At 42.4% G+C, this 27,192-nt stretch overlaps 1 protein-coding gene across 1 annotated transcript; it reads left to right on the top strand.

The window, feature by feature from the left end:
- Positions 1 to 26,727, top strand: LOC117056048 (prostatic acid phosphatase-like). The gene is made up of 11 exons (XM_033166080.1): positions 1 to 264; positions 2,630 to 2,725; positions 4,080 to 4,166; positions 4,556 to 4,708; positions 11,069 to 11,167; positions 12,446 to 12,550; positions 13,993 to 14,125; positions 19,433 to 19,515; positions 23,061 to 23,167; positions 24,597 to 24,766; positions 26,539 to 26,727. Exons 1-11 carry the CDS (start codon positions 109 to 111, stop codon positions 26,571 to 26,573), a joined length of 1,224 nt encoding a protein of 407 aa, XP_033021971.1. The 5' UTR covers positions 1 to 108; the 3' UTR covers positions 26,574 to 26,727.
- Positions 26,728 to 27,192: the final 465 nt, after the last annotated feature.

The following is a 27,192-nucleotide window of genomic DNA, read 5'->3' as shown; positions in this document are numbered from 1 at the left end:
CTTTTCAAAAGAAGCTTGATTAAGAAATACGTCTGTTGTCATCTTATTGCCACATCCTCCTGCAAATGCCAATGATGTGTCCACCCATTTGAGTTCTATAAAAAGCAGATGCATGAAAGGAAAAGCTTTTGCCTGTCTGCTGCCAGGATGGGAGAAACAAATCCAACGAGAAACTCCAAGTGTTTCTACTTCTTCCTGCTTGGCTTCATTTGTTCCCTCCTCCTTCAGTCTGCATCGGGTCGGGAGCTGAAGTTTGTGCTCTTAGTAAGTAAAGGAAAGCAAATATTTCGTTACTACTATGCATTTGGTTTGTGGGTTCTTCAAAACGAAATTCTTGGGGCTGTGTCCAATTTTAGTTCTACTCAGAGAAGACCCATTGAAAGTAATTGACATGACTAACTTGGGTCCATTCATTTCATTGTGTCTACTCTGAGTGAACTTAGTTGGAGCCCACCCTTGGTGTGCAGCTCTCCAAAGGTTTCATGAATTAACTAGACTTTCAGTGGTGGATAGTACATGGTTTTCCTCCTATATTTACAGGAGTGGGGTACCTGTGGCTCTCCAGATGTTGCAGGATTACAACTTCCATCATTCTTGGCCAGTGGCCATGCTGCCTGGGGCTGATGGGAGTTGTGGTCCAACAGCAGCTAGAGGGCCACAGTTCAGTAAGACTGTACACTATAAATTAAAAACTGGTGCTAACACATTCTGCCGGTTGCTTGAATTATTTTAAGATGCACATGTGTTTAATGAGGGAGCTTATGCCTCTTTAGTAAAGAACATGCAGTTTGCCTATAGCTTTTAGAGACATGCGTCAGAACATTAAAGAATATAAAGATAACAATCGAAATGCTTCCTGGCCTTCAAGTGTAATGAGCTCATCTATAAACAAACTCCAAAGAGCAGCCATTTTAGATTGCTGCCATTAAGATACTGCTCTATCAGATACATGAGGTTCAAAGGGAGGATAATCACAGCCTACATGTAAATAGATATACAGTTTTACAAGGTGAGCATAGGACAGCATCCTGATAGAAGGGATAAAACATACTATTGAACCAGCTGAAGTCATGAAGACATAAGAGGCTTGCTGGATAGGGCCAAAGACCAGCCTAGTGTGTCGCCACAATGACCAACTTGATGCTTATGGAAGGCAGGAGATGACTGTAATAGCCCTCTCCTGCTCATGAGACCTCAGAACTGATAATCAGAGGGATGTTGACTTTTTGGAGAAAGTAGACAATGGGTATCCATGCTCTAACTATTCAGTTCAGACCCCAATTTTATGCTTTGGGAAACAATTTGCTTAGGTCTGATTATTCAGCAAAACAAAGCTTTGTGCTTTCCCCACTAAAGGATTGACAAAACATCCCTTATTATTTTATGGCCAATGTATACGATAGAGGTAACAGTAAGAAATCTCTGAAATTGCACAGTGCTGGTGCCTTTAAAGCTGGTTTGAAGTGCAAAGGCAGATTTGACCGGAGTGGATACATAGGCGTGTTGCATGGAAGCAGAAGAACTTGAACTTCCAGCATTTTACAAACAAACCCCATTAACAGAACTAGCAAATAGCGCAGAGCAGATAAGGACACGGTGATATATTACCGGTACTTCCACATCCTTCCAAAGCAGGACCAGCCCAAGGCGTTTTGCTGTCTGGGGCAAAGAACAAGTCAGTCCCGTCCCACCCCCGCATTCCACAGGCAGAAGCTTGGAAGTTTATTTTTATTTAATACTAGTGTTGGGAGAGTATTCTTCACCACACCTGAGGACAGCAGGCCAGCTTAAGGGAAGCACAGCAAGCTGCAGGACATACACAGCTCCGTCCTCCGATAGAGGGGAATGGTTAAGTGGCTCAGGAGGAAGTGGGGTGGGCTACCACTGCTGACTCCCACCCGCATGCCCTAGGATCTGAGTTCTGTGGAAGAAGGCAGGTGGGGGGGCCCCACTAATATTGGCTTTGTAGAGATCAACGATCACTGCTCAGAGCAGCTTTCAAGACATCTTCGATTGCCTGGAGATGTTTGTTTTCTTTCTCTCATTTTGCCCACTCCCCATAACTGCTTTACAGTAGTGGTCAGCGGTGTGGTAGCACTCACCTGATCTCCTACCGCCCACGTTGCTTCTGCTTAACGGCAAGTAGAACAAAAGGGGAAAGGTGGCAACATGGGCACCAGGGTGCAAACGCGTTGGCAGGAGGCCCAGAATTGCTCTGCTGGTGTGTTTGCATTGCACCAACTTCATCTCCTCCTCTACCTCCCAGTGAGCTGTAGGAACATGGGCAAAGTGAGGTCAGGTGAGTGATGCCATCTTACCATCTGACTGCTACTGCTGCATATCACTGGTATTACAAAGGAGCTTGCGAGCCATCCAAGTTAAATTCTGGTGATCCTTCTCATCAAGTTGCTGAAAGTAAATTGGAAGGCTAAAATTGTATTGGCTGAACAGACTTATTTCAACTTTTCCCCATCTTCACCTCACAGCCTTTCCTAGTTTTCCGCTGGCATAATATATTATTTATATTAATATTCAGCCCCCAAGTGAAGTTATGCTTGGTGCCTCCCCCTAATTTCTATCATAATTATTAGACTATTTTACTTTAGCATTATTCACCCTCTTTTACTAGATTTATCGGCATGGTGACAGAAGCCCTATTGAAGTCTATCCTAACTGCCTGCACAATGAAAGCGCCTGGTCACAGGGATTCGGACAACTGACTAAGGTTTGTGGGCTTTTCATAAAGTTTGTTTTGAAAATTTTCAAGAATTAGACTTCTGGAATTTGGAATTTGTACAAAATTTCATTCCAGCTCTAAGAGACATGATACCCCACCCTCTGATAGTCACAGATTGCTGTGGGCCATCTAACCTGAACTGTAGTGACCAGTGCTTGTCTCTACCTCATTTATCCAACACCCAAATCCCTCTGAATGTGACTTGATTTGGCTCAGGACTTGGAACTCGGGTGAATATGGTGCACAGCCCTAATAAAAGGGGCAATGGGTCTATGATATAGCAGTCGAGAACCTTCCAGCTATGGGCTTGATTAGGCCTGCTGGGCCACCCTATTTGGCCTGCAAGACCATTTCAGCCAAGCTGCACACCCACCTGTCGATCACCTCATGCCGTGTTTTGGGCAGGGATCAGATGCACACAGGAAACACCATTCACTCTCAAGTGTATCAAATCCCTTTCAAATTCAACCCAACAGAGAAAGGCACCAGATTCAAACAGTGCCAAAGGTTGAGCCATGGTTGCAAAGGAACCATCAGAAGCACAGTCCCGACCAATCCTTTGCAGCCAAGTCCCATGTGAAGTTGAGCCAAAGGACTACCAGGAGTGAACTGCCAACTGTTCATTTCCAGCCACAGCTTTACTTTGGGTGCCGTTTGTGCTCAGCACCTCACCTTGTCATGCTGCTTTCAGCTGGAATCAGCTACTCAGGAGCTCTTGCTCACTCCAAGCGTATCCCCGCCAACCACAGCGCAACAGGGAGAGGCACCAAATTCAAATGGCACCAAAGGTTCAACTGTGGCTCCAAAGGAACAATCAGGAGCACACTCCCCATGGCACATCTGCAGCTGTGGCTTTAACTTTTTCACATCTGACACCATACAATGTCAGGTGCTTGACAGGTGGGCAGCCATACCATTTGCCAACCTGGCCCAGTGTTTCCCAAACTTAGGTCTCCAGCTGTTTTTTGGACTACAACTCCCATCATCCCTAGTTAGCAAGACCGTTGGTCAGGGATGATAGGAATTGTAGTCAAAAACAGCCAGAGACCCTAGTTTGGGAAACACTGACCTGGCCCGTGGAGTAATTGCTATGTTTGGATATGGCACTCTGGCAGACAGCACTTACCTACCCCTGCTCAGAAATGGGGGTCACATGGTGGTTCTACCTGCATGGAAAACCGATCCTCTCCAGCCTCTGATCATTTTTGTCATATTTTCTGCAATCGTCCCCTAGGAAAGCAGCAGGGGTGGGTAATGCTTGGCTCTCCACAAAGGCTGGAAAAGGCATAAGACTGAACTCTGGCTTCGAGAGGAAATCATGTATCTATTGTTGCTCCTACAGATTGGAATGCAGCAGCAGTATGAACTTGGACAATACATAAAGAAGAGGTACTCAAACTTCCTGAGTGCTGAATATAAACGAGAAGAGGTAGGTAGTACAGGAACTTTCAAGAACAACATCAGATTCTGAGAAAACCCAAGGGGTGTTTTGACATTATTCAACAAACACTCCAGTGGCGTTAATAAGTCTCCTCCAGCAACAGTTGCCACTTCTGGGTGTAGCATAAAGGAAATTTCTGGAGTAAAGCTTCTGGTATCTGATGCTATTTGAAGGGAGACATTCCTTTGGGTTGCCAACAGATGAATGCACTTGGATACACTTATTCCTCTTCATCAGTAGAGGCCTCTGCTAGAGAGGGTCCCTCAAAGGCTACCAAGCAGAGATGCCCTCAGATCCCATGACACCCTCCCCCTTCTAATGAAGAGGTTTCTGAGTCCAGATCCTGGGTCTTGACACACTCCCTTAATCCTTTCTAGATTTTGATCCAGAGTAGCGAAACTGATCGAACCATTATGAGCGCCGAAGCAAATCTTGCTGGTATGTACCCTCCTACTGGTGATCAAATCTGGAATCCTAAAATCCTGTGGCAACCTATCCCGGTACATGTTGTACCAAAGGCAAGCAATCCGGTGAGTACCAAATTTGTCTGCCTTCCAGGCTCTTCCTCAGAAACCTAATATACTGAGAAGGAAGTATGTGCAAATGTTTGTTTAAAATAACCATTTCCCTTAATCAGAGATTCTGCAGCAGATAGAATAAGCACGTTACCATTTGTAGCTCGTTTATTTATAGCCCTGGCTTACTCTCTGCTGAAGGAAACAGCATTTGAATTTAGGATTTGGGTGCCAAGCTCCCTTTGAGGATGAGTTGATTCCTTGACTTCTAGTTCTGACCTAGCAAACTGTCTGGTCATTGTGCAGGGACAGTGAACAGCTAGCTGTTGGCTGTGTTGCAGCCGGTGTGATGTTGCAGCTTTTATCAGGGCCAATACCAACACTGATTTAATTGTGCCCATCAAAACCAGACAACTCTGTATCCACTGTACTGCTTTCATCAAAAGATAATGCTGCAGTTTGTACATGTATATAAAGCTCTATAAAGCTTTCTGTCTATTACTATAATATTTTTTTCATACGACAGTAGTGCCGACTGGACTTTCACAAGCACCAAAATATATTGAGCTGTTTCAGAGCTGCAAGGAGCTTTGCGTGTTTAGACCTTTAACCTTCCCCAAAATAAATTCACACATGACTCAGATATTTGGTTTGGTTTTTGGCAGAATTTAGGCCACAACTTTATTGATTACAACCAAGTGAGTGGTTGCATAGGTTCTGGTTCGACTATCTCCCTGCACCCTTGCAGGCAGCCCTGCCCCAGAGCCATGTTCGTAGGACAGACAAGGATGAACACCAGGTACAGCTGATGGAAGGTTCACCAATCAGCCGTTCTGATGTCCCCGGGACTCGGCCACTGGCCAGACCCCTTTCGGGGACCGACAAACCATTGAGTCCCTGGATTCCTGTACCGGAATATCCTACATTTCCATAGGCATGGCCACATCATGTGCCACACCTATCACCTGAACCAGAGCCTATCCGCAACTTACAAGTTGTGACTAGTTGCTACGCAGCAAGAGAAACCCGAATGGCACCAGCCAATCAGCCAAGTGGGGGAAATTCCTACTGTGCCCCTGTCCCAACGACAGATGACACATGACGGCATAGCAAGGTCAACGCAAGCCCTAAATATAGGGAGTGGTGGGTGGGTGTTCCAATGCATTAGGCCCCAAAGAGGAAGCTCCACAGCCTCGCATGGGCTTAAATAGGTCCCGCGTTGCTGCATTTTACGACGCCTCATTGGCCAGATTTCACCCCAGCAACCCGGGACCGACCTATCAGGGGTTGTGGCCTTAATTTCCAATTACCCCCACAACACTGGGTCGGGTTGCAGGTCGCACCGCAACACATGCCCTCTTTTAATGGAGGACCCGATTTGGCAAAGATCCAAGCAGTATCTTATGCCAGTGTTTTTCAACCACTGTTCCGTGGCACACTAGTGTGCCGCGAGATGTTGCCTGGTGTGCCGTGGGAAAAATTGTGTTTATTTGATTCCTATTCAAGAGAATTACTTTATATATAGTCAATATAGGCACAGAGTTAAATTTTTTAACATTTTCTAATGGTGGTGTGCCTCGTGATTTTTTTCATGAAACAAGTGTGCCTTTGCCCAAAAAAGGTTGAAAAACACTGTCTTATGCCACACTGTATGGTGCTACAGAAAGCATGCGGTAATTGCAGTATCTTTTTCTTGCTTTGAGGTTTTTGTAGCTTTGGAGACTAAAGGACATTTGGAAAGGGTTTTCTTAAAGGCACAATGGAGACACGTGTCTCCCTTGCAAGTCTCGAATTGTTTCCTCAAAACCTTTTGTTGGGTTCTCCCTTACAACCCATTCCCAGCACTACCCTGATAGGCGGGTTATTTCCCAGGGCGAACAAAGAGAGTTTCACCAGTCATCATCATAATCACCTGTCAAGTAACAGGAGAGCCAGGAATAATTAGCTCTCATTTTGATGCCTGTTGGTTGCATGGTGCTGCAATTTAATTGGGCAAGAGCTTACCACACCAGTCATGCCATCAACAGGAAGGGGACGGGACTCTTTGTTAGCATATAGATTGTGACACGGCTCTGCTACGATTCCTAGAGCTTCCTGGGAAGAGGGATTTGACTCTGGGAATTGTAGTTTTGCGAAGTGAATAGGGGTCTCCTAACAAATCTCAATACCCTTAACAAACTACAGCTCCCAGAATGCTTTGGGGGAAGCCATGGCTATTTAAAGTTGTGCAATTGTGCTTTAAATGCATGGTGCAGATGGGGCCTGCCTTACTTCCTCCTTCTCTCCTTCCCCCTCACTCACCCTATACTGAAAAGGGTCCATATGCAATGCAGTACCCACAGTACAAGAGAGAATCATTTTCATTTGATTTTTTTTTAAGCATTTGAAGAGTGGGCATGTAGGAAGAAAATTCATTCCAAGCCTCTGCCCTGAACTCTCTCTCTCTCTCTCTCTCTCTCTCTCTCTCTCTCTCTCTCCACTTACCTACCTACCTACCTACCTACCTACCTACGGTATCTATCTACCCATCCATCTGTTAGCACTTTCCCTACCAAAAGTCAGGACTGCAAATTAGAATGTGGTGACAACAGCACCAGTTTTTCTAAAGGATGCGGAGAGGGGTATAGGGATGGGCGAACCTGCATGTTTTGTTTTCTCTCAGTTTCTCATTTTTCCAATCTTAAGTCCAGGTCTTCACCCTTGCACATCAGTTTTTGCCATTTATTTATTTTTAAAAAATTCTCATGAAAACACATCAGGAAAAAATCTTCATATTTCCCCATTTTTCTTTTTTTTTCAAATTAAATTTTTATTAGTTTTAACAAATTATAACATACACATCAACAAAAACATAAACAATAAAACAATAATACAAAATAAACACTTAAATCTTAATACAACTATCTTCTTTTCTTATCATTGTGGGTTGACTTCCTCACGTCCTCTCTTCCTGCGTTCCTTGAATATCATCTTTAGTAATTTCTTTACATTGTTAAAATCATCTTTTTGTTAGTTAACCTTAACATCTCTTCTCTTCTTATCTAATATCCTTACCATTTATTCAAACAGTTATAAACCTTAAGCCTATCTTCTAAATCTACAGCCTAACATATCTTCCAGTTTACTTCTAATCTTTAATCTTACAATAATCTTTTAAATACATTTTAAATTCCTTCCAATCTTCTTCCACCGCGTCGTCCCTCTGGTCACGAAGATTCCCGGTCAGTTCAGCAAGCTCCATATAGTCCATCATTTTCATCTGCCATTCTTCTATCATTGGTAACTCCTCTGTCTTCCAGTTTTTAGCTATCAAAATTCTAGCTGCTATCGTGGCATACATAAAGAAAGTCCTATCACACTTTGGGATTTCCTGATTTACAATACCAAGTAAAAAGGCTTCTGGTTTTTTATTAAATGTGTTTTTCAACACCTTTTTCAATTCATTACATATTTTCCAATTTTTCTATGCAATTTTGTCTAAGATAACATTTTTAAAATGCATTTTTTACTGATACCATGAGTTTTTATGCTCACTGTGCTAGTAAATGTCTTTTTGTACACATTAGTTGGCTGGAGAACTACATTGCAAAATTCAGGAAAGTGTTTCAGTTTATGTATTTAAATGCAAACTGAGCCAAATTTCTCCCCCATCCCTAGAAGAGGAACAGTAGGCAACCTAAGAAAGTAAACAACAGACCTAGGTGTTATTTAGGAGGGGTGAAGGGGAGGAAGGGAAAGGAACAGATCAAGTAATTTGGGTCTTGTCAGGGAGATTCAGAATTTTATATTTTCTTATGCTTTTATTCAGCCAGGTTTTTAATATAATTTCCTCAGTTTTCTGTGAATTCATTTTGCTTCTGTTAACACGGGAACATTTCTAAAGGGAAATGTTGTGATATGCCAATGAAATTCAGAATTTCAAGTGTTTTGTATGCAGTTTGATTTGCTGGTCTGATGACAAGATACAAATAAACAAACCTACCAAACTATGGTTAATATGACATTTGGGACTCTAAATTCAACAAAAATAGAAAGGGGTGGAGTCTAATAATTGGCAGTTATCCACAAGTGAATCTCTTAGACCTATTCCTGGTCACATAATCTGTGCTGCGATGAATTGTAGGCCTCAATCAGGCTTCCTCAACCTCGGCCCTCCAGATGTTCTTGGCCTACAACTCCCATGATCCCTAGCTAGCAGGCCCAGTGGTCAGGGATGCTGGGAATTGTAGTCTCAAAACATCTGGAGGGCTGAGGTTGAGGAAGCCTGGCCTCAATTGCTGTCACTATGGAGCTGCTGCTCAGGAAATGTGATGCAAGAGCAAATGGCTGATGTTTTCTCTCTCTCTCATTGTCTTTTATTCACTCTCCATGGCCTCTCTCCCAGCTCTCTCAGAACTCAACTCTCCCCTCAAAATCTCCTCACCAAAACTCCCTTGTGTCAGGCAATGCATGGTGTGGGTCGCTGAGGTGAAACCACCCCATGCCCAAACTCACAGTTCTGACAACATTGCTCACGCAGAGCCAAGTAGCTTTTTATTTTTAATCTTTTTTATCTTTTTGAGGGTGGGAACTCCCATTGATACCAATGCGAGAGGTGCCTCTTTTCACTAAATGGTGGATGAGGGAGTTTTGTGAAGGCTGAGGTGGTGCAACTCCCCACACGCTGCGTTACTCATTAATCGAGAGAGAACACTGAATATTAATTTAGCCTGAATCTGAGGATGCTTCCCTGTCAAACAGAAACAAGCTGCAGTCTTGATACCACACTGAGCAGCCATTCCCAAAGCTGGAAAAGCAAGAATTATATAGTGGATGTGGATATATATATATATGAAAATAATATGGTGCAACTGACCTTCGGGGTTGGTGTGTTGTGCAACAAGCACACAGAGTGCAATGAGATTGAGTGTTTGTGGGGGAGGGAGGCTTGGTTAATTTCATTGTACACAGGTTGTACATTGACAATAAATTATTATTATTATTATTATTATTATTATTATTATTATTATTATTATTATTATTATTTACATATTACACATTTTGAGGGATAAGAAGTACCGGTAAGAATTTTGATCATCTCTTCCCCACCTTCTCTCATCTGTCTTGCACTCATTTCTGGATTTTGGCGTGCAATGCTTGCTTCAGATGTTGGGAGGATAGAAAAAGGAACAAAACTTCTTAGGCTCAACTACTTGATTAATAGACGGTACTTAACGCCACACAGACTGTCTGACACGAGCTCTAGTTCCTCACCGGGACACCAAGCCCTTGGGACATACTCGCATTTATGGTGGGAATGCTCATAGGTCAAATGCTTTGGGGATATAGCAGTCCATGAAACTGGAACTATTATAAGGTGCCACGTGACACCTTCTCCACAACTGGCAATATCTCCTTTATTCACTGAGGATTACACTGCTATGTACATTAAGGAATTAGTTGGGCATTTTCTTATTGCAGCATGATTCACAATTGCAAAACTCTGGAGGGACTTGATATGAGCGAACCTGGATTATTGGTATGGGAAGGTATGGGACATACTGTTACCGGGGGAGGGTGTGACATTCAAATTAAGAGTGCTTAGAGGCCAAAGTAAGAAAGATAAATTTATTTTGGCATGGCATGGTTGTGCAATGTACATTAATATACAGGAACATGGAAGGTCTCAATATGCAGTTTCTAAACAGATTTGGATCGTTTTAGTTCTATAGGGGTTCCAATCCCCTTTATAGTGTTTTCAGTTTTGGCAACCTTATGCCCGGAGATGGAAAATGGGAAAAATAAAAAATGACTCAGATGTTTATTTGATGTATTTACCTGAGTAGATCCCCTAATGAGGATGTTTAGTACGTACCTGCCCAGAGAGTTAACTCTCATCCAAACTGTATTTGTTGTAATTAGATTTTGCTTTCCTTTCTATATGGTTCATGACAAAATGTATCTTATTTTTCTGTATGTTAAAAATAAGTAAATATTTGTTTTAGGGGGGGAAACTTAATAGGCTAAGCAAAAAAACAAAAAAGCAAGTCTGTTCTCAAAGCAAGACCAATGTTACAATACATCATTCTGACAACCAGAATGTATCTCAGTGATCATCTTCACCTTATTCTGTTAGTATATTAACAGCATGTCTATTTTGAAGTAGGTCCCATTGAGTTCAGTGGGGCTTACTGTATGTGTATGCATGGCGAGATCACTAAATCATGTTACTTCAAGCCAATGAACCCCTGCAGGTTATGAGACAGGTATAATTCAGAAATGGCCTCATTGTGACAAACATCAATCCTACATAGAGATAAGCACTCTACAAAAACCCAGCTGAGAAGCTTGAAGTGAGACAGAAGGCAGTTACAAATTCTGTCGTTTTTGTTTCAGAAATTACGCTATCCAATTTTTAATTGTCCACGCTACAAGGAACTTCTGAGGGAAACAATGGAATCAAGTAAATTCAAGGCCAAAATTCAACCATACAAGGTACTTTGTGCAGGTTTGGGGATGGGTATTGTGTCAGTAATATTTCCACTACGGCCTAGGCCCAGACATATTGAACTCTAGTGCAGTGTTTTTCAACCTTTTTTGGGCAAAGGCACACTTGTTTCATGAAAAAAATCACGAGGCACACCACCATTAGAAAATGTTTAAAAATGTTAAAAAATTTAACTCTGTGCCTATATTGACTATATATAAAGTAATTTTTCAATTTTTCCCACGGCACACCAGGCAACATCTTGCGGCACACTAGTGTGCCGCGGAACAGTGGTTGAAAAACACTGCTGTAGTGGGTAATTGCATTGCTGTTCGATTAAACCTCAATGTATCAAAACTAGCTTACTTAAAACATGTAGTATTTCTATAAGCAAAGACTATGCATACTGAACAATTAACACAGGCCCAGTTCAGATTAGTTCAGATGAGTAATTGGCGCACACATTCTGTTTGGATGCCACCTCTTCCTTCCTGTGTTAACCAGGAAATCTTCAGTCAACCATAATCTCTTAATTATATCAATTAATTATTGTTTAACAAGTTCAGAACAAGCCAGGATCATAAACTAGAGTTGTCATACGTCCGGAATCTCCCAGACATACCCAGAATACCGCAGTTGGAAACAGTGTGTGGGCGGATATTGGAAAACGTCTAGGAAAATTCATACATATGGCAACCCATGTCTCATGTCGGCAGTGCGATTTTGCCAAAAAAAGCTCAACAACTTTCCCCAAAAAAATGGTCAAGAACTTTTGTGTCCTGATTTTCACTTTTTTGAAATATGGCAACCCTATCTTAAACCATGTTTTGAAGTTGGTTTAAGATCCTGCATTTCCAGGCCTGTTTATCCACTTTGGGTAGAATGAGAAACTATGGTTAATTAAACTAGGGTTAATTCTGGGATAAATTGTGGTGCACTTTAAAGGGAATAAGGAAACTGCTGTGTACCCAGGAATGAGGCTAGGTTTATATCTCAGCTAGTTATTAAGCCAAGATATGGTCAACTGAAACAATCCACAGTGTTAGTGCAGAGCCTATGGCTGCAATCCTCCACACAGACTGCAGTAATACATAAGATGGATATTAATGTGACTTACCTATATGGAGAACTGCAGCCTATGAAAACTTAAGTGGCAAGTGACTACATTCCATAGACCTATCCATGCTTAGCGGTGTGCAGAATCATAACCTATGCGATGAAAATATTTTTAAAAATCTTGGTGTCTGATTTGCATCTGAAGTATTTGTGTTCTCATGTCTTTTCAGGAATTTATGGAAAAAATAGGTTTATATTCAGGATATGACCCTCAAGTTCTCATCAATTTGGACAATTTCAAAATGTGGCACGTACAGGATACTTTATTCTGTGAGGTATTTTTCTCTCTTTTTAATTCTTTACAGTTTTATTGAGTTCTCCCATCAGACGGGGGGGGGGGGGAGAGACCCTGACTTATAATTAATTATTCAGTGGCACCTAAGAAAATTAAAAGGAGTACAGGTGTTCCACTAGAAGTGCATAATAGTTAAAGAAAATATGGAATGTTTTGTCTACATGCAAATTTTATTTGGCTTAGAAAAGTGATGGGAAGGTGGATATTTTTGCAACTCATTAGAATATTTTGTCTGATAAAAGTAGGATTTCCAGAGAAAAATACCAGGTACTGGGGCTGTTCAGATGTAACAGTAAACCATGGTTTGGAACAGGATAATCTGTGTGCACACACCCATGTGTTGCTGGTGTACATCTTTCCCTGCTTTCCTAATGGGAGCTGGAGTTCAGCCCTATCTGGTAGGTCACAGATTTCCCACCCTTGATTTAGCAGACAAGCACAAACCATTGTTTGCCTTTGCATATAGAATGGCAAACTATGGTTTGACATTGAACCAAGACCTGAAGTTGCTATCTTGTAGAGAGCAACAGGAGAAAAGACAGCAGGGAGGTGAAGGAGAGATTGTATGAGCTTGAGTCTTATTATAAGGGCATTACATCTCAACAGACATTTGGCATTACATCTCAACAGGTCCAGTCTATGGCACCTCAATCTGAACTGAATGAAAACTTGCTCAGACTTAAAAGCAAGGCCAGAGACAGCAAAAATATAAAGCCAGATAGAGCTCTATTGGCTCCTAAATCACCTGATCTTTCCTGAACGCTTCTGTTCATCAGCCACGATGCCATTAGATTCGCCGTTCCCTCAGCCTTCAAGTTTCCTTGGTAGGTGCAAAGAATAAAGCTACCAGGCCTTGTTTCCAGACTCCCAAATTTGAGCCCTCCAGAGCCTTACTAGTTTTTATTCCATCTAGGAACAGGGGCTATTTCAAACATGTAGCTTGCAACAGCTTTTTGTGGCATGGTTTTGGTGTGCAGGAAAGCAAGGTAGAATCCATACTGTGATTTACTACTTAGAGCAGGCATAGACAACCTCAGCCCTCCAGATGTTTTGGGACTACAGCTCCCATCATCCCTAGCTAACAGGACCAGTGGTCAGGGATGATGGGAATTGTAGTCTCAAAACATCTGGAGGGCCAAGGTTGCCTATGCCTGACTTAGAGGGATCCTGGGATCCTGCCAGAGTCAGAAAGCAAATCCAAGTGTGGCATTGATGGCAGGAGCCCAGAGGTAGGGATGGGTGAAAAAACAGTTCAGTCTGCATTTTAATCTGAATTTACGTAATTTGCACTTCCTGAAACAACACACACACACACACACACACACACACGCAAAAAAAAGAAACAACGGGCCAACTTGGCAACTTGGCAAAACGAGATATTTCAAAAATAAGAGTACAGTAACGTGCTTCTTTCTATTGCAGTCTATTCACAATTTGACACTTCCTGTGTGGGCTACTAAAGAGGTGAGGGCAAAACTGGCTGAGCTGACCGTGTTATCCTTGTCATCGTTATTTGGGATTTACAAAAGAGAAGAGAAGGCGCGGCTGCAAGGAGGTAACCAAGACCCTTTCATTGAGGCACCGTGATTGACTTCTCTTGCTATGCAGCACACTCTAGCTGAAACAAGACAGGCCTTAGGGCCTGGATTCTCTTAACTGATATAACTAGTACCTTAATTAACAAAAAAGCCTTAGTGGGTTAATCAGTGCAAGCCAATTTTAATCAGTGAGGGTAGAATCTTAACTGATGGAGCAGTGTATTGAGGAGCACATGTTCATTTTGTTTCTTCTGTTTTATTGTGGCATATGCTGGGCTTATAACTCATCCTTGCCTCTCCAGTTGAAGGATGCAGGCTCTGGGACAGGGGTGGCTAACTGGTGGTCCTCCAGATGTTGTTGCACTCCAACTCCAACCAGTGCCAACCAGCTAGTGGTCAGGGATTATGGAATTTGTATTCCAGAAACATCTGGAGAGCAACAGGACAGCCACCCCATTCCTAGGGCAATCCATGGTGCTATCGAGCCCTAGAGGGCTCCAAATATGCGGAAATGGACAAACAGGCAAAAAATATTTGATGATGAATGAATAGTTTGAGGAGTAGCTGAGGTGGACTGTGGTGCAAATAATCTGGTTTTCAGTGTGGTTATTTTGGACTAAAAATGAAATAGTCTAGTGGTCTGGATTTTTAAGTTCATACATAGGGTGGATCTACACTCATGGTTTATAACGTTAAGAAAACGTTTCAAAAAGGCCACTACCTGTCTGATATCCATCGGAAGGGAGTTCCATAATACTGGGGCTGCTGCGCTAAAAGCTGCATTTCAACATGGAGATTGCAACAATGCAAGAAGCATCTCCTGTGATGACTGCAACACTAACATATATAGGATAAGGCAATCGCTCAGGAATCCTGGTCCCAGCTGTTAAGGTCCAGTACTAAAACATTAAACCTGGCCCAGTACCATGGTCGATCCCTCAGTGTAGATCCCTCAGCACAGGTATTATGTGCTGATGATCGGTCCAACAGGTGCTCACCTGGTGAGGCGGAGACACAGCAATAACCTCCAGGCAGTAACAAGAATGTATGGGTTAGGGTATTTTTTCGTATATATATTTTTCTACACATTTTTGTGTCTATTTATTTTTCTCCTCTTTTTCTTTGTATCTCTTTATTTCTTTATCATTGAAACCTTTTCAATAAAATTTTCAAGAGAATATTAATACACACACACACACACACACACACACAAGTCAGCAACAACGTTGGGGCTGTGTGGTGCACCAGCAGAGACACAAACTGGCACTCCCAACAGGGACCCAGCATCAAACTGGCACTGCGTCACTGCTGCCAGGAAGTTATTGCTGTGGCTCCACCCCACCTGGTGAACCACTCCTGAACAGGTTGCCCCAGTTAGCATCCTAGCCGCCATGTTCTGCACCGGATGCACCTTCTGAGGCAAGCCCTGGGGCACCCCACATAGAATGCATTTCAGTTTTTAGAAAGCCTAGAGGTTTTTTAAAACAACTGAATGTGCAAATCATTAAGTGTCTTTTAACTGCAGCTAAAACAAAGCATTTGGAACTTGGAAACAGCTTTTCCAGTTTTGCGGATCCATCACCTATATGCACAGTAGATTGTGCCAGCTGTTAATACCTCAATGCAAACAACATGGTTACGATGTATTATCCAACACCCACACAAACTGAGGCACAAAAGGAAACGCTCAGGTGTTGCTTGACCTGAATTTCATCTCACTGTATTAGACGAGCGTTCCCATCATTGCACTGAAATTTCACGTGCCCTCCTACTTCAAATTATTGGCTGCGTTCCTAGCTTCCTAAAGTGCTTACCTCTGGTTGGATCATGTCCCTTACTTCTGGCTTTGCCTTAGTTGCATTACAGTACTTACGTTTATATTATTTCATCACACTCATGATGCTGCAGTAAGTGTATTCATTTCTAAGTATCTCATTATCATTTCCCCCCCCCCTCAATCTGTAATTGGCTCAGGAAACATAAATATGTTGTAGTGAAGAAAATTAAACAGTCTGCGATTGTTTACATTTGATATGTAATTTTCTTAAAACAGGAAATTTAAAGTCGCATCTTATTGTTTTGTTTTTTTGTATATAAAAGTATTTCTCTATGCCCCTATCCTAAAATACCCGGCTGGTGTACCGTGTTAAAACATAAAACACCATTTAAAAATAAAATAAAAATGCAGATAGACTGGCTAAAAATAAAAATTAAACAGCTACAAAGACCTATTGGCATTAAAAGATCTTCATGAGAAGCCTGAAACTCAAAAATGAGGATGCCTTCTGAGTCAGCAATGGACCAGCAGTGTTAAATGCCCTTACAGTGGTACCTCGGGTTACAGACGCTTCAGGTTACACACTCTGCTAACCCAGAAATAGTACATCAGGTTAAGAACTTTGCTTCAGGATAAGAATAGAAATCGCATGGCGGCGGCAGCAGGAGGCCCCATTAGCTAAAGTGGTGCTTCAGGTTAAGAACAGTTTTAGGTTAAGAACGGACCTCCAGAACGAATTAAGTTATTAACCCGAGGTAACACTGTACTTCTAGTTCAGCCCAGTCGAGCTTCTGTAATGTAAGGGATGGTTAGCAGCGGTCCTCTAGATAATCTTAATGATCTCGCTGAGATATAAGGGCTGGAATTAAACTTATTAAACTTTACAGTTGCAGCTGGATTTGAGCACTAGGGTCCGTGTGGGTTGTACAGAGTCCGTTTAGATACACACTGAATTATCATGATCTCTGGGCATAACTATCTATTTTCCAGTGAGAATAGCAGTTGAAAATAGCACCAGTATTGGACTCACAACTCACCCAGGGTACTTCCTAATTGCATGCTATCAGTGATTGATGATTGGATTTGGAATTATATCATATTTATATGTCATCACTTGAGTGCTTCTTTCCCATGCTGTAAGGACATAGCTGCCACTCTTGGCGATTTTTCATTTCAAATAGAAAGAGGCAACAGAAGGACAATCTAGCAAAACTATTCTAGTAACTATTGGCAGTTTTTAATTCAAAGCTATAAAACACATGAGACTTGAAGATAAGTACTGATAAATTCCATTTATTTCAATTTAGAGGAAAAAGGCTGCATTCCTGTATGCACCTACCTGGGAGTGAGTCCATTGACCTCAGTGGGACTTACTTCTTGAGTAGACATGTATAAAGGTAAAGGTAAAGGGACCCCTGACCATTAGGTCCAGTCGTGTCCGACTCTCGGGTTGTGGCGCTCATCTCGCGTTACTGGCCGAGGGAGCCAGCGTACAGCTTCCGGGTCATGTGGCCAGCATGACAAAGCCGCTTCTGGAGAACCAGAGCAGCGCACGGAAACGCCGTTTACCTTCCCGCCGGAGCGGTACCTATTTATCTACTTGCACTTTGACGTGCTTTCAAACTGCTAGGTTGGCAGGAGCAGGGACCGAGCAATGGGAGCTCACCCCATTGCGGGGATTTGAACCGCCGACCTTCTGATCGGCAAGCCCTAGGCTCTGTGGTTTAACCCACAGCGCCACCCGCGTCCCATGTATAGGAATGTGCTTTTAAACATCTGCTTGACCCTCCTGTTGACCAATGAATAACAAGTATTAATTAATTTAACTTGTACACTGCCCTTCATCCAAAGAGCACAAGGCAGCTCACAACATAAAAATACAAAGCAACAACACAAAATACATAATACAGTGGTGCCTCGCAAGACGAAATTAATTCGTTCCGCAAGACTTTTCGTCTTGCAGAAATTTCGTCTTGCGAGGCACCGTTTCCCATAGGAACGCATTAAAATTTAATTAATGCGTTCCTATGGGGAAAAAAGTCCGGGGGCCCCTTCCGACCGTCACCGGAGCCTCGCCGCGCCGTGTTTTAAAGCTACAGGGAGCGAACAGCAGCACTGCTGTTCGCTCCTTGCAGCTTTAAAACGTGGCGCGATGAGGCTCCGGTGGGGAGAGGCGGCGTCGGATCGCGCACGGCCATCCAAAATGGCGGCGCGATCCCACTCCGCCCCCCCGCGCACCGGAGCCTCGTCGCGCCGTGTTTTAAAGCTGCAGGGAGCCAACAGCAGCACTCCTGTTCGCTCCCTGCAGCTTTAAAACGCGGTGCCGCGCCATTACAGGGAGCTGTAACCAGACATGCACAGTCGATCCAAGATGGATGCGATGCACAACACCCCTCCCGACCGGAGAAAAAGGTAAGCCTTTACAGCTCCCTGTAATGGCGCGGCACCGCGTTTTAAAGCTGCAGGGAGCGAACAGGAGTGCTGCTGTTGGCTCCCTGCAGCTTTAAAACACGGCGCGACAAGGCTCCGGTGCGCGGGGGGGCGGAGTGGGATCGCGCCGCCATTTTGGATGGCCGTGCGCGATCCGACGCCGCCCCCCCGCGCACCGGATCCGCGTCGCGCCGCGTTTTAAAGCTGCAAGGAGCGAACAGCAGCACTCCCTGCAGCTTTAAAACACGGTGGGGCAAGGCTCCGGGGGGCGGGGGGATCGCGCCGCCATTTTGGATGGCCGTGCACGATCCGACGCCGCCCCCCGCGCACCGGATCCGCGTCGCGCCGCGTTTTAAAGCTGCAAGGAGCGAACAGCAGCACTCCCTGCAGCTTTAAAACACGGCGGGGCAAGGCTCTGGGGGCGGGGGGATCGCGCCGCCATTTTGGATGGCCGTGCGCGATCCGACGCCGCCCCCCGCGCACCGGATCCGCGTCGCGCAGCGTTTTAAAGCTGCAAGGAGCGAACAGCAACACTCCCTGCAGCTTTAAAACATGGCGGGGCGAGGCTCCGGTGCTTACAGTGGTACCTCGCCAGACGAATTCGTCTTGCGAAAAAGAGCCATAGACGAATTCGTCTCGCGAGTCAACTAAAAACTCGCAAAACCCTTTCGTTTTGCGAGTTTTTCGTTGTGCGAGGCATTCGTCTTGCGGGGTACCACTGTACAACAAAAACAAACCAATATAACCCCCCTCTCACGAACACATTATAAAGGACATAGAATGTTTAATCATCCAAAGGTCTGGTTATAGAGACGCCAATGCCGATTTTGGTGGTGCCCTTGTTAATTGGTGGAGATTGCATAATTGGCTAGGATATTACTGCCATTCATTGTGATATTGAATCTATTGTTATTATTACTTTTTGCTCCTTTCTATGCTGTCCTGTATAGAAATCTCACACATTACAGTGCAATCCTAACCTTGACTACTCAAAAGGTCATTCCTCTTTAAATTCAATGGGGCTTACTGCCAGATAAGCGAGATTCAGACTGTAGGTTTGGTAATTTTGCAATCCCCCCTCCCCAATCAATATCAACACTATCTCATTTCTACGAAGGTCTCCTTGTGAAAAATATTCTAGAAAAACTCACCAGTGCTGCTCAAGGTTCAGAAAAGAGGAAAATGCTAGTCTATTCTGCAGTAAGTATATTTCTCCTAAAAACTTTAGTTGAAATTGTGGGCATAGTTAGGCTGATCAATCTCAATGGAATTTACAGTGTAATCCTAGACAAGCCCACTCTGAAGTAAATCCCATTGAGTTCAATGGGACTTGCTCCCAGGTACGTGGGTATAGGATTATAGCATTAAGCAGTTTAAATCTGGGCAGGATTCCGCACTGTATCAAATTGGCTTTGAAGTTTAAAACCCCTGAGATCTTATTCACTCTCTAGCAAGCCTAAGACCAGCCTAAGACCAAATGTACTTGTGAGAAGCTGGTAATGAGAAAATGGGCCTGTCTCTCTGTCTCTGTGGATTCAGCTATACAGCTGCAAATTAAATGTTTTAAGTGTGCTGTAAAGTGCATTATACAAATGTGACACTAGATGGCAATGGTGAGCTATGGTGAATTATGTATATTTTTCAAACTTTTAAAAAAAGCATTTTCACAACGTTTTTTATATGTGTCTAGATTCTGCCTGCCTGCCTGCCTCTCTCTCTCTCTCTGTGTGTGTGTGTGTGTGTGTGTGTGTGTGTGTGTGTGTAAGAGAGAGAAATGGAGAATGTGTGAAGGAAGAAGATATGTTATACATTCTCAAGTCTGCTGAACGGTGTTCTGCATCTAGCAATTAATGAAAAGGTTTCAAATTAGCAGTATCGCCAATAGTTACCTTTATTTATTTATTTTTTAAAGAAATTTATTAAAATTTTCAGAATAAAAGAAAATAAAAACATTCCACAAACAACTGCACAACAACAAAACAATACAAAGAAACAAAAAGAAAAAAAGGACAAAAAGAAAAATACTGTATCAAAACAAAATTGCATCCTTACATATTAAACTTATAAAATCTTGATGAACTTCCCCCTACTCTCTCTTCTGCGTTCATTTCGAATATACTGTAGTAACTTTATAACCTCTTTAAAACCTTCTTTAACAAACTTATCTACCTCATATTTGATATCTCCTAATCATACTCTTATCTCAAAATTAAAACATCATAATTTACAATACTACCTACTTACATCCTACTTCACCTTAACAACTTATTACTATCGCCTATTCTTTCATCTAATTCCCCTTAAATCTCTATTTTTTCTCATTTCTTTAGATAGTCTTTGAATTTCTTCCATTCTTCTTGCACCTTCTCCTCCCTCTGGTCACGGAGTTTCGATGTCAGTTCCGCGAGTTCCATATATTCAATCATCTTAACTTGCCAATCTTCCACTGTTGGTAAATCTTCTGTTTTCCAGTTTTTAGCCATCAAAATTCTTGCCGCTGTTGTGGCATACATAAAGAAAGTTCTGTCCTTGCTAGGTATCACCTGATTAGCCATGCCCAACAGGAAGGCCTCTGGTTTCTTTAAAAAAGTGTTTTTCAACACTTTCTTTAGTTCATTATAGATTTTTTCCCAGAAATCCTTTACCTTTGGGCATGTCCACCACATGTGATAGAAGGTACCTTCAGTCTGTTTACATTTCCAGCATTGATTACTAACATTATGATACATCTTTGCTAATTTTACTGGTGTTAAATACCATCTATACATCATTTTCATCATATTCTCTCTTAATACATTGCATGCAGTAAACTTAGTACCTTCCCTCCACAACCTTTCCCAATCCTCCATCATTATATTATGTCCAACATCTTTAGCCCAATCAATCATCACCGATTTCACCATTTCATCTTTTGTATGCCACTCTAGCAACAGTTTATACATCCTGGAAAGATTCTTTGTATTTGGTTCTATTAGTTCAGTTTCCAACTTAGATCTTTCTGTCTGAAAGCCTTGTTTTTTATCCAGTTTGAAGACTTCATTTAATTGATAATACTGCAACCAGTCGGTCAGACCTTCCTTCAGTTGCTCGTAACTTTTCAGCTTAAAGTTCTGACCCTCCTGTTCCAGTATATCAGAATATTTCAACCACCTTGCAGACATGTTAGGTCTTTTAACCGCTTTAGCTTCCACTGGAGATAACCATCTCGGAGTTTTCCTTTCTAACAAGTCCTTATTTCGAATCCAAACCATATACAAGGAGTTTCTAATGATATGGTTTTTAAACGCGTTGTGGGCCTTGACCTTGTCATACCATAAATAGGCGTGCCAGCCAAAAACATTATCATGTCCTTCCAGATCCAAAACATCTGTATCTTCTAACTTAATCCAATCTTTCAGCCAGCAAAATGCTGCGGCTTCATAATAAATTCTTAGATCCAGCAGGGAAAATCCACCTCTTTCTTTCGAGTCCGTTAATATCTTATATTTTATTCTGGGTTTCTTTCCCTGCCAGATAAATTTTGATAGATCCTTTTGCCATCTTTTAAAACAATCCAACTTATCTATAATCGGAAGTACTTGGAATAGGAACAACATTTTAGGCAATATATTCATCTTTATGGCTGCTATCCTGCCCGTCAAAGATAATTTTAATCTTGTCCATATATCCAACTCTCTTTTGATCTCGTTCCATAGTTTCTCGTAATTGTCCTTGAAAAGGTTCAGATTCCTTGATGTCAAAATTACTCCTAAGTATTTTACCTTTTTAACAAAACTTAATCCAGTTTGTTCTTGTAATTTCTGTATCTGCAACGAAGACATATTCTTTGACAGTACCTTAGTCTTTAACTTGTTTAGCTTAAATCCTGCTACTTGTCCAAATAAGTCAATTATCTCTAATGCTTTGGGCACACTTGTTTCGGGATTCTGTAAGGATAATACTAAATCATCCGCAAAGGCTCTCAGTTTATATTCCTTCTCTCCCACCCTAATTCCTTTTATTTGATTCTCTGTTCTAATCATATTCAAAAGAACCTCCAGGACCGTAATAAACAGCAACGGAGATATAGGGCACCCTTGTCTCGTTCCCTTTTCAATTCTAATTTCTTCGCATATCACGTTATTTACAATAATTTTGGCTTTCTGTTCTTTGTAAATGGCATTAATGCCATTCATAAATTTATCCCCAACCTTCATCCTTTCCAAGTTCTTTTTCATAAACGTCCAAGATATATTGTCGAAGGCCTTCTCCGCGTCAATAAACATCAACACTGCTTCCGTATTTATCTTTTTCTCTAATCTCTCTAATATATTCACAATATTTCTTGTATTGCTGCCTATATGTCTTCCGGGTAAAAAACCCGCTTGATCCTTGTGAATATATTCTTTCAGCACTCTCTTCAACCTCGTGGCCATGACATTAGCAAAAATTTTATAATCCACATTCAAAAGCGATATGGGTCGGTAATTCTTCATTAAAGTTTTATCAGAATCAGGTTTCAAAATTAACGTGATATACGCTTCTCTCCATGAGTCGGGTGCCCTACCTCCTTCTAAAAGTCCATTGCAAACTTCTTTCAATGGTTGAATTAACCAATCTTTTAATATCTTATAATACTTTGCGGTTAGTCCATCCGGTCCTGGGGCTTTTCCTAATTGCATATTATTAATTGCCAATAGTTACCTTTAGAAGCTACTTTCATTCACAATACTTTACAGATGTATGTTTGGGTTTATTTTTCACAGCACGACACTACACTTGGTGCCTTGCAGATGGCACTCAATATCTACAACGAAAAGCTGCCACCATATGCAGCTTGCCAGTTTTTTGAGCTGTATCAAGAAGATAACGGGCAAGTATTCTATTGTTTCCTCAACAATTGCAACTTTTTCCGTTGCAAATGGGAGAAAAATATATGTGTGCATTCAAATTCTTAAATTACTGTCCATTCACTGACTGTTCCCCAAAAATGCATGAGGCTTAAAGCTAGGGCCCAAAATCACAATGGCGTTTTGTCTAGCTAGCTTTTCGAATTTATTTGTTTTTAAATCTCTTAGTGGCTAATGTGGTTAAAACATGAACAGCAATATAGATAAATAAGGACAGCCTAAAATATCAGCCACCAAGCTCAGCACCAAACAAGAGTCCTTAGGAGTGTGTGTCAATGTCAGGGCATCTCAGCCAAAAAGGGCCTGTCATAGAATCATAAAATTGTAGAGTCAGAAGGGACACCAAGGGTCATCTAGTCCAACCCCTGCAATGCAGGAATATGCAGCTGTCCCATATGGGGTTCGGACCTGCAACTTTGGCTTTATCATCACCTTGCTCTGGCCAACTGAGCTATACATGCACTTCTCGCTCACCTCACTTCGGAAGCTGGGGAGGGCAGGAGCTGAAAATTTATTTCTATGAGGAATCTTAATAGCTGGGTACCCCCCCCCCAAAAAAACCCATTTAGTTTAACCCCAGACTCATTACAATACATGTGGGAATGCTTAGGAGTGTGGATGATGATGATATTACTTTATATATCTCATCCCAGCTTGAATTAACAAGCTCCAAACTTAGCAGAGTTTCATTCCCTTTTAAAACACACGCACAGCAGATGTGCTTGCACAGGCTTGCTAAAGCCTAAAATAATATATATGTTCCTGGTATATATTTCCCCTTTATCCCTCTTAAAAGACTACACACGACACAATGTATCTTAAATGAATAAGAGAGTTTACTCACATTACTTCCTGAGTTACACAGCGTTTCTCAGAAGGCAGGCTTGCTTAGTAAAAAGTATTTACATGTGGTTGCTACTTCCATGGGGAAAAGTAGCTTCCTTTGTTCTCTTGGCTGGGAGCCAAGGAGAACATCTTTGTTGCTTCTTGAACAGACGGAGACAAAATGGTGAATGAACCTGGGATCTTGTTCCCAGGTGAGACCACACCTACTTCTGGTCAGAGAGGAAGTTAACTCAGTCCAGGTAGTAGGAAGTTATGCCTGGAGGACTGAGTTACCTTCATGTCCACTCTAGCAATGTTGTGTTTTGACTGCTCTATGTTTACATCCCACAATACAACTGAGAGGTTTTAATTGCCATACATTGCCCAGGTCAAGACTGAGATCTGCTTTTGCCCGTGTGGTATACAGAGTCTGGGTTTAGTTGTTCTCAAATAATTGTGGCTTCTCGAGGCCTTTCCATTTCATTCCTGAATAGCACTCCTCATATCGTTATAATTTAACTTATGCTACATTTTCCTTCTTCTTTTTTTCTTGGTTCTGCAAATCAGAGAGCAAACTGTTGAAATGTATTTTCGGAATCACACAATGAAGGACCCCTATCAACAAACTCTTCCAGGTTGCTCATCTGTGTGTCCACTGCCAAAGTTTGCTGACCTGGTTTCTCCCATTCTAGTAGACGACTGGGCCAATGCATGTGGGAAGGTAGTGAAAAGAAAAGGTATTGTAATTTCCTGAGCTAGCCACACATGATCATCAGTACAGATATGGCTGAGAGCTGCATATTGGCTACCAATATGAAAGCAGGGCTGGATCTACCCTGACCTTTTTAACGTTATTAGAACAATATTAGATATATCTTTTTAAAATGTCACAGGGCATACTGGTGAATTAAAAAACGTTCCTCCATAGCAATGCAGTTTCCATTACTGCTAGTTCCTGGTTTCTCTGCAGCACCCTTTTGTGTTACATTTGAATAACACATTATTAATGTTACAAGCAAAACGTAATGTTATGAAAAGCGTTCCTTATCCTCCCTTAACGTTATAAACCATGAGTTTAGATCCGCCCTAGATGTGAGCAGTTGATTACTCAAGGCAAAAGTGTCCACCATTTGGGCGGTGTTGCTCCAAAAAGCATTGCCAATTAGTTTTGCTTGCCCTCCAGTGATGTCATCACGTTGACAAACATGATTGGCTGTGTTGCACTGTGATCATCCTGTTTTGTTGTATAGTTCCCCAACTGGCTGGGGATCACCCAGAAAATGCAGTAATCAGAAGCCACAAAAGGGGGGCCAATTGTGGCAGCAGGCGGGAGAGGGAAAGTAACAATAAATATGAGTGAGAAATCACACATGGATGTCACAGTTTGGGGGGAAGAGGCAATATCATTAGCTCAAAAATAGTGTTATGAGTTTAGAGGGAGGGGAGAGCAGGCTGTATGCCGAGACCATTATAACCCCTGGATCAAGCAAGTGTTAAAATATAAGCCAGGCAACCTTCCTGATGAGGTGATCGCCTGGGGGATGAGCCATTAAGGGGAGCAAAGGGAAAAGGCTCTGTGCGAGATGGCAAATTGGTGGGGCCCCTCCCTCAACTTGCAGTAGTTAGAAAGACGAAGTCAGAGTTGAGAACAGAGAGTGCAGGAATGTGAACTAGGAGAAAAGAAGCAAGCTAAAGAGAGAGTCAGAGCAATGTTTGATTTCTGCTTGAATCCAAGACTGCAGTTATGGGAGAAACGAACCTATTAGGGTATTAATGCGGTGAACCCCTCCATCGTAGGCTCAGGTTGTATATATGTGTAAATAAACTATATATCATAAAGACACCCACAGTCTCTGCTGTGCCTCGTTCCTAAGGAAACACGAACCGTAGGTAAGCGCCTGGAACCCCGGGAATCTCACACAGCTTGGAGATTGGGGTGGCATGCAAGAATACATATCAAACCTCTTTAAAGGTCTCATTAACCTCTATATTTTAATCATGACTCTCCAGCCAGGTCATGTGATCAAAATGCACTATATTTAATGGGCATACCTAAAGGCAGATTGTTCTACAAAAATGTGTATATTAGGCATACAGAAATTGCTGCAGAAGTGGAGAGCTGAATTTAAACCTGGAAAAATGAGAAACTAAGAGAACTGAAACTCACAGTTCCATCCACCCCTGAACAGATTTTTTTACCACTTGCACAATCTTGATAGCTGAACTGGGGGGACGGGGGGGGGGGACACGACACCAGGTGCAGCACCTGTTTGTCCCTGCAGTTTCTCATCCAGCCTGATTCTGAGCACTCTTCTCCTGATATAGGGCACTGGGCTACACAATCTACAGTTTACCAATTCTAGGGTTGTCTCAGAGCCTTTAACATGACTTACCTGGATTAAATACCTATTTTGCTGCCACAAAATCCAAAAGCCAAGGAAGGGGAAGATGAAAAGGATGAAGGGATAAGTAAAGAATATTGCAATATTCTTTTAATTGTTTCTTACAGGAAAATGTTCCCAAGAAACAAGTAAATACCGGTAAATAAATAAATGAGCAGGCTTTCAGCCTGTATGGACATTGTGCGTGAAAGAAAGAAAGCACAAAGATGCCTAACTGGAAAGAAGCAAGATGGAAGAGTAAACTGAGCTTCTGGAACACCTTGGAATGTGACGCTGCACTCAACAAATCCCAAATGTAAGGACAATAAAGATTGCTTTAAATAAAGAACTGGGATTTTGGAGTTCACTTATTTCATAGAATCCAGAGAGCCGAAAGTGCCATCTGCTAGAGTGTGCATGGGCAGAAGGATTTTCCTTGTGTAGCTGGTTGTTGTTGTTTTAATGCCAGGCTGCTTCTGGGTCACTCGAGAGATGCTGTGTCTCTTTGCCCTCTTCCAACCGAGAGCAGGGGTGTTTGGTCCCGTGTGTCGTTTCTTAGCAAGTGGCTTTCATGTGGGGAAGTTTGTGTGGGTTGTGCTGCAGAGCATGGGCAGGCAGCAGGAGAGATTACGTGGGAAAGCCACTTTGAGAAGGAGCAGCTTGCACCCTGCACCCAAAGGCACCCCGGCCCTTAACTTCTCCTGGGAAGATACAGTCAGCCCAGTACATCCGTCTTCTCTCCTCCTAGGCCTTTTCCCTGCTTCTCTTTCTTGCTACCAAAC

The sequence above is a fragment of the Lacerta agilis genome, chromosome 12 (assembly GCF_009819535.1).
Source record: "Lacerta agilis isolate rLacAgi1 chromosome 12, rLacAgi1.pri, whole genome shotgun sequence".
Classification (NCBI taxonomy): Eukaryota; Metazoa; Chordata; class Lepidosauria; order Squamata; family Lacertidae; genus Lacerta; species Lacerta agilis.
Note: the sequence above shows the minus strand (reverse complement) of the source record. Positions and strands in the feature narration are given on the sequence as shown.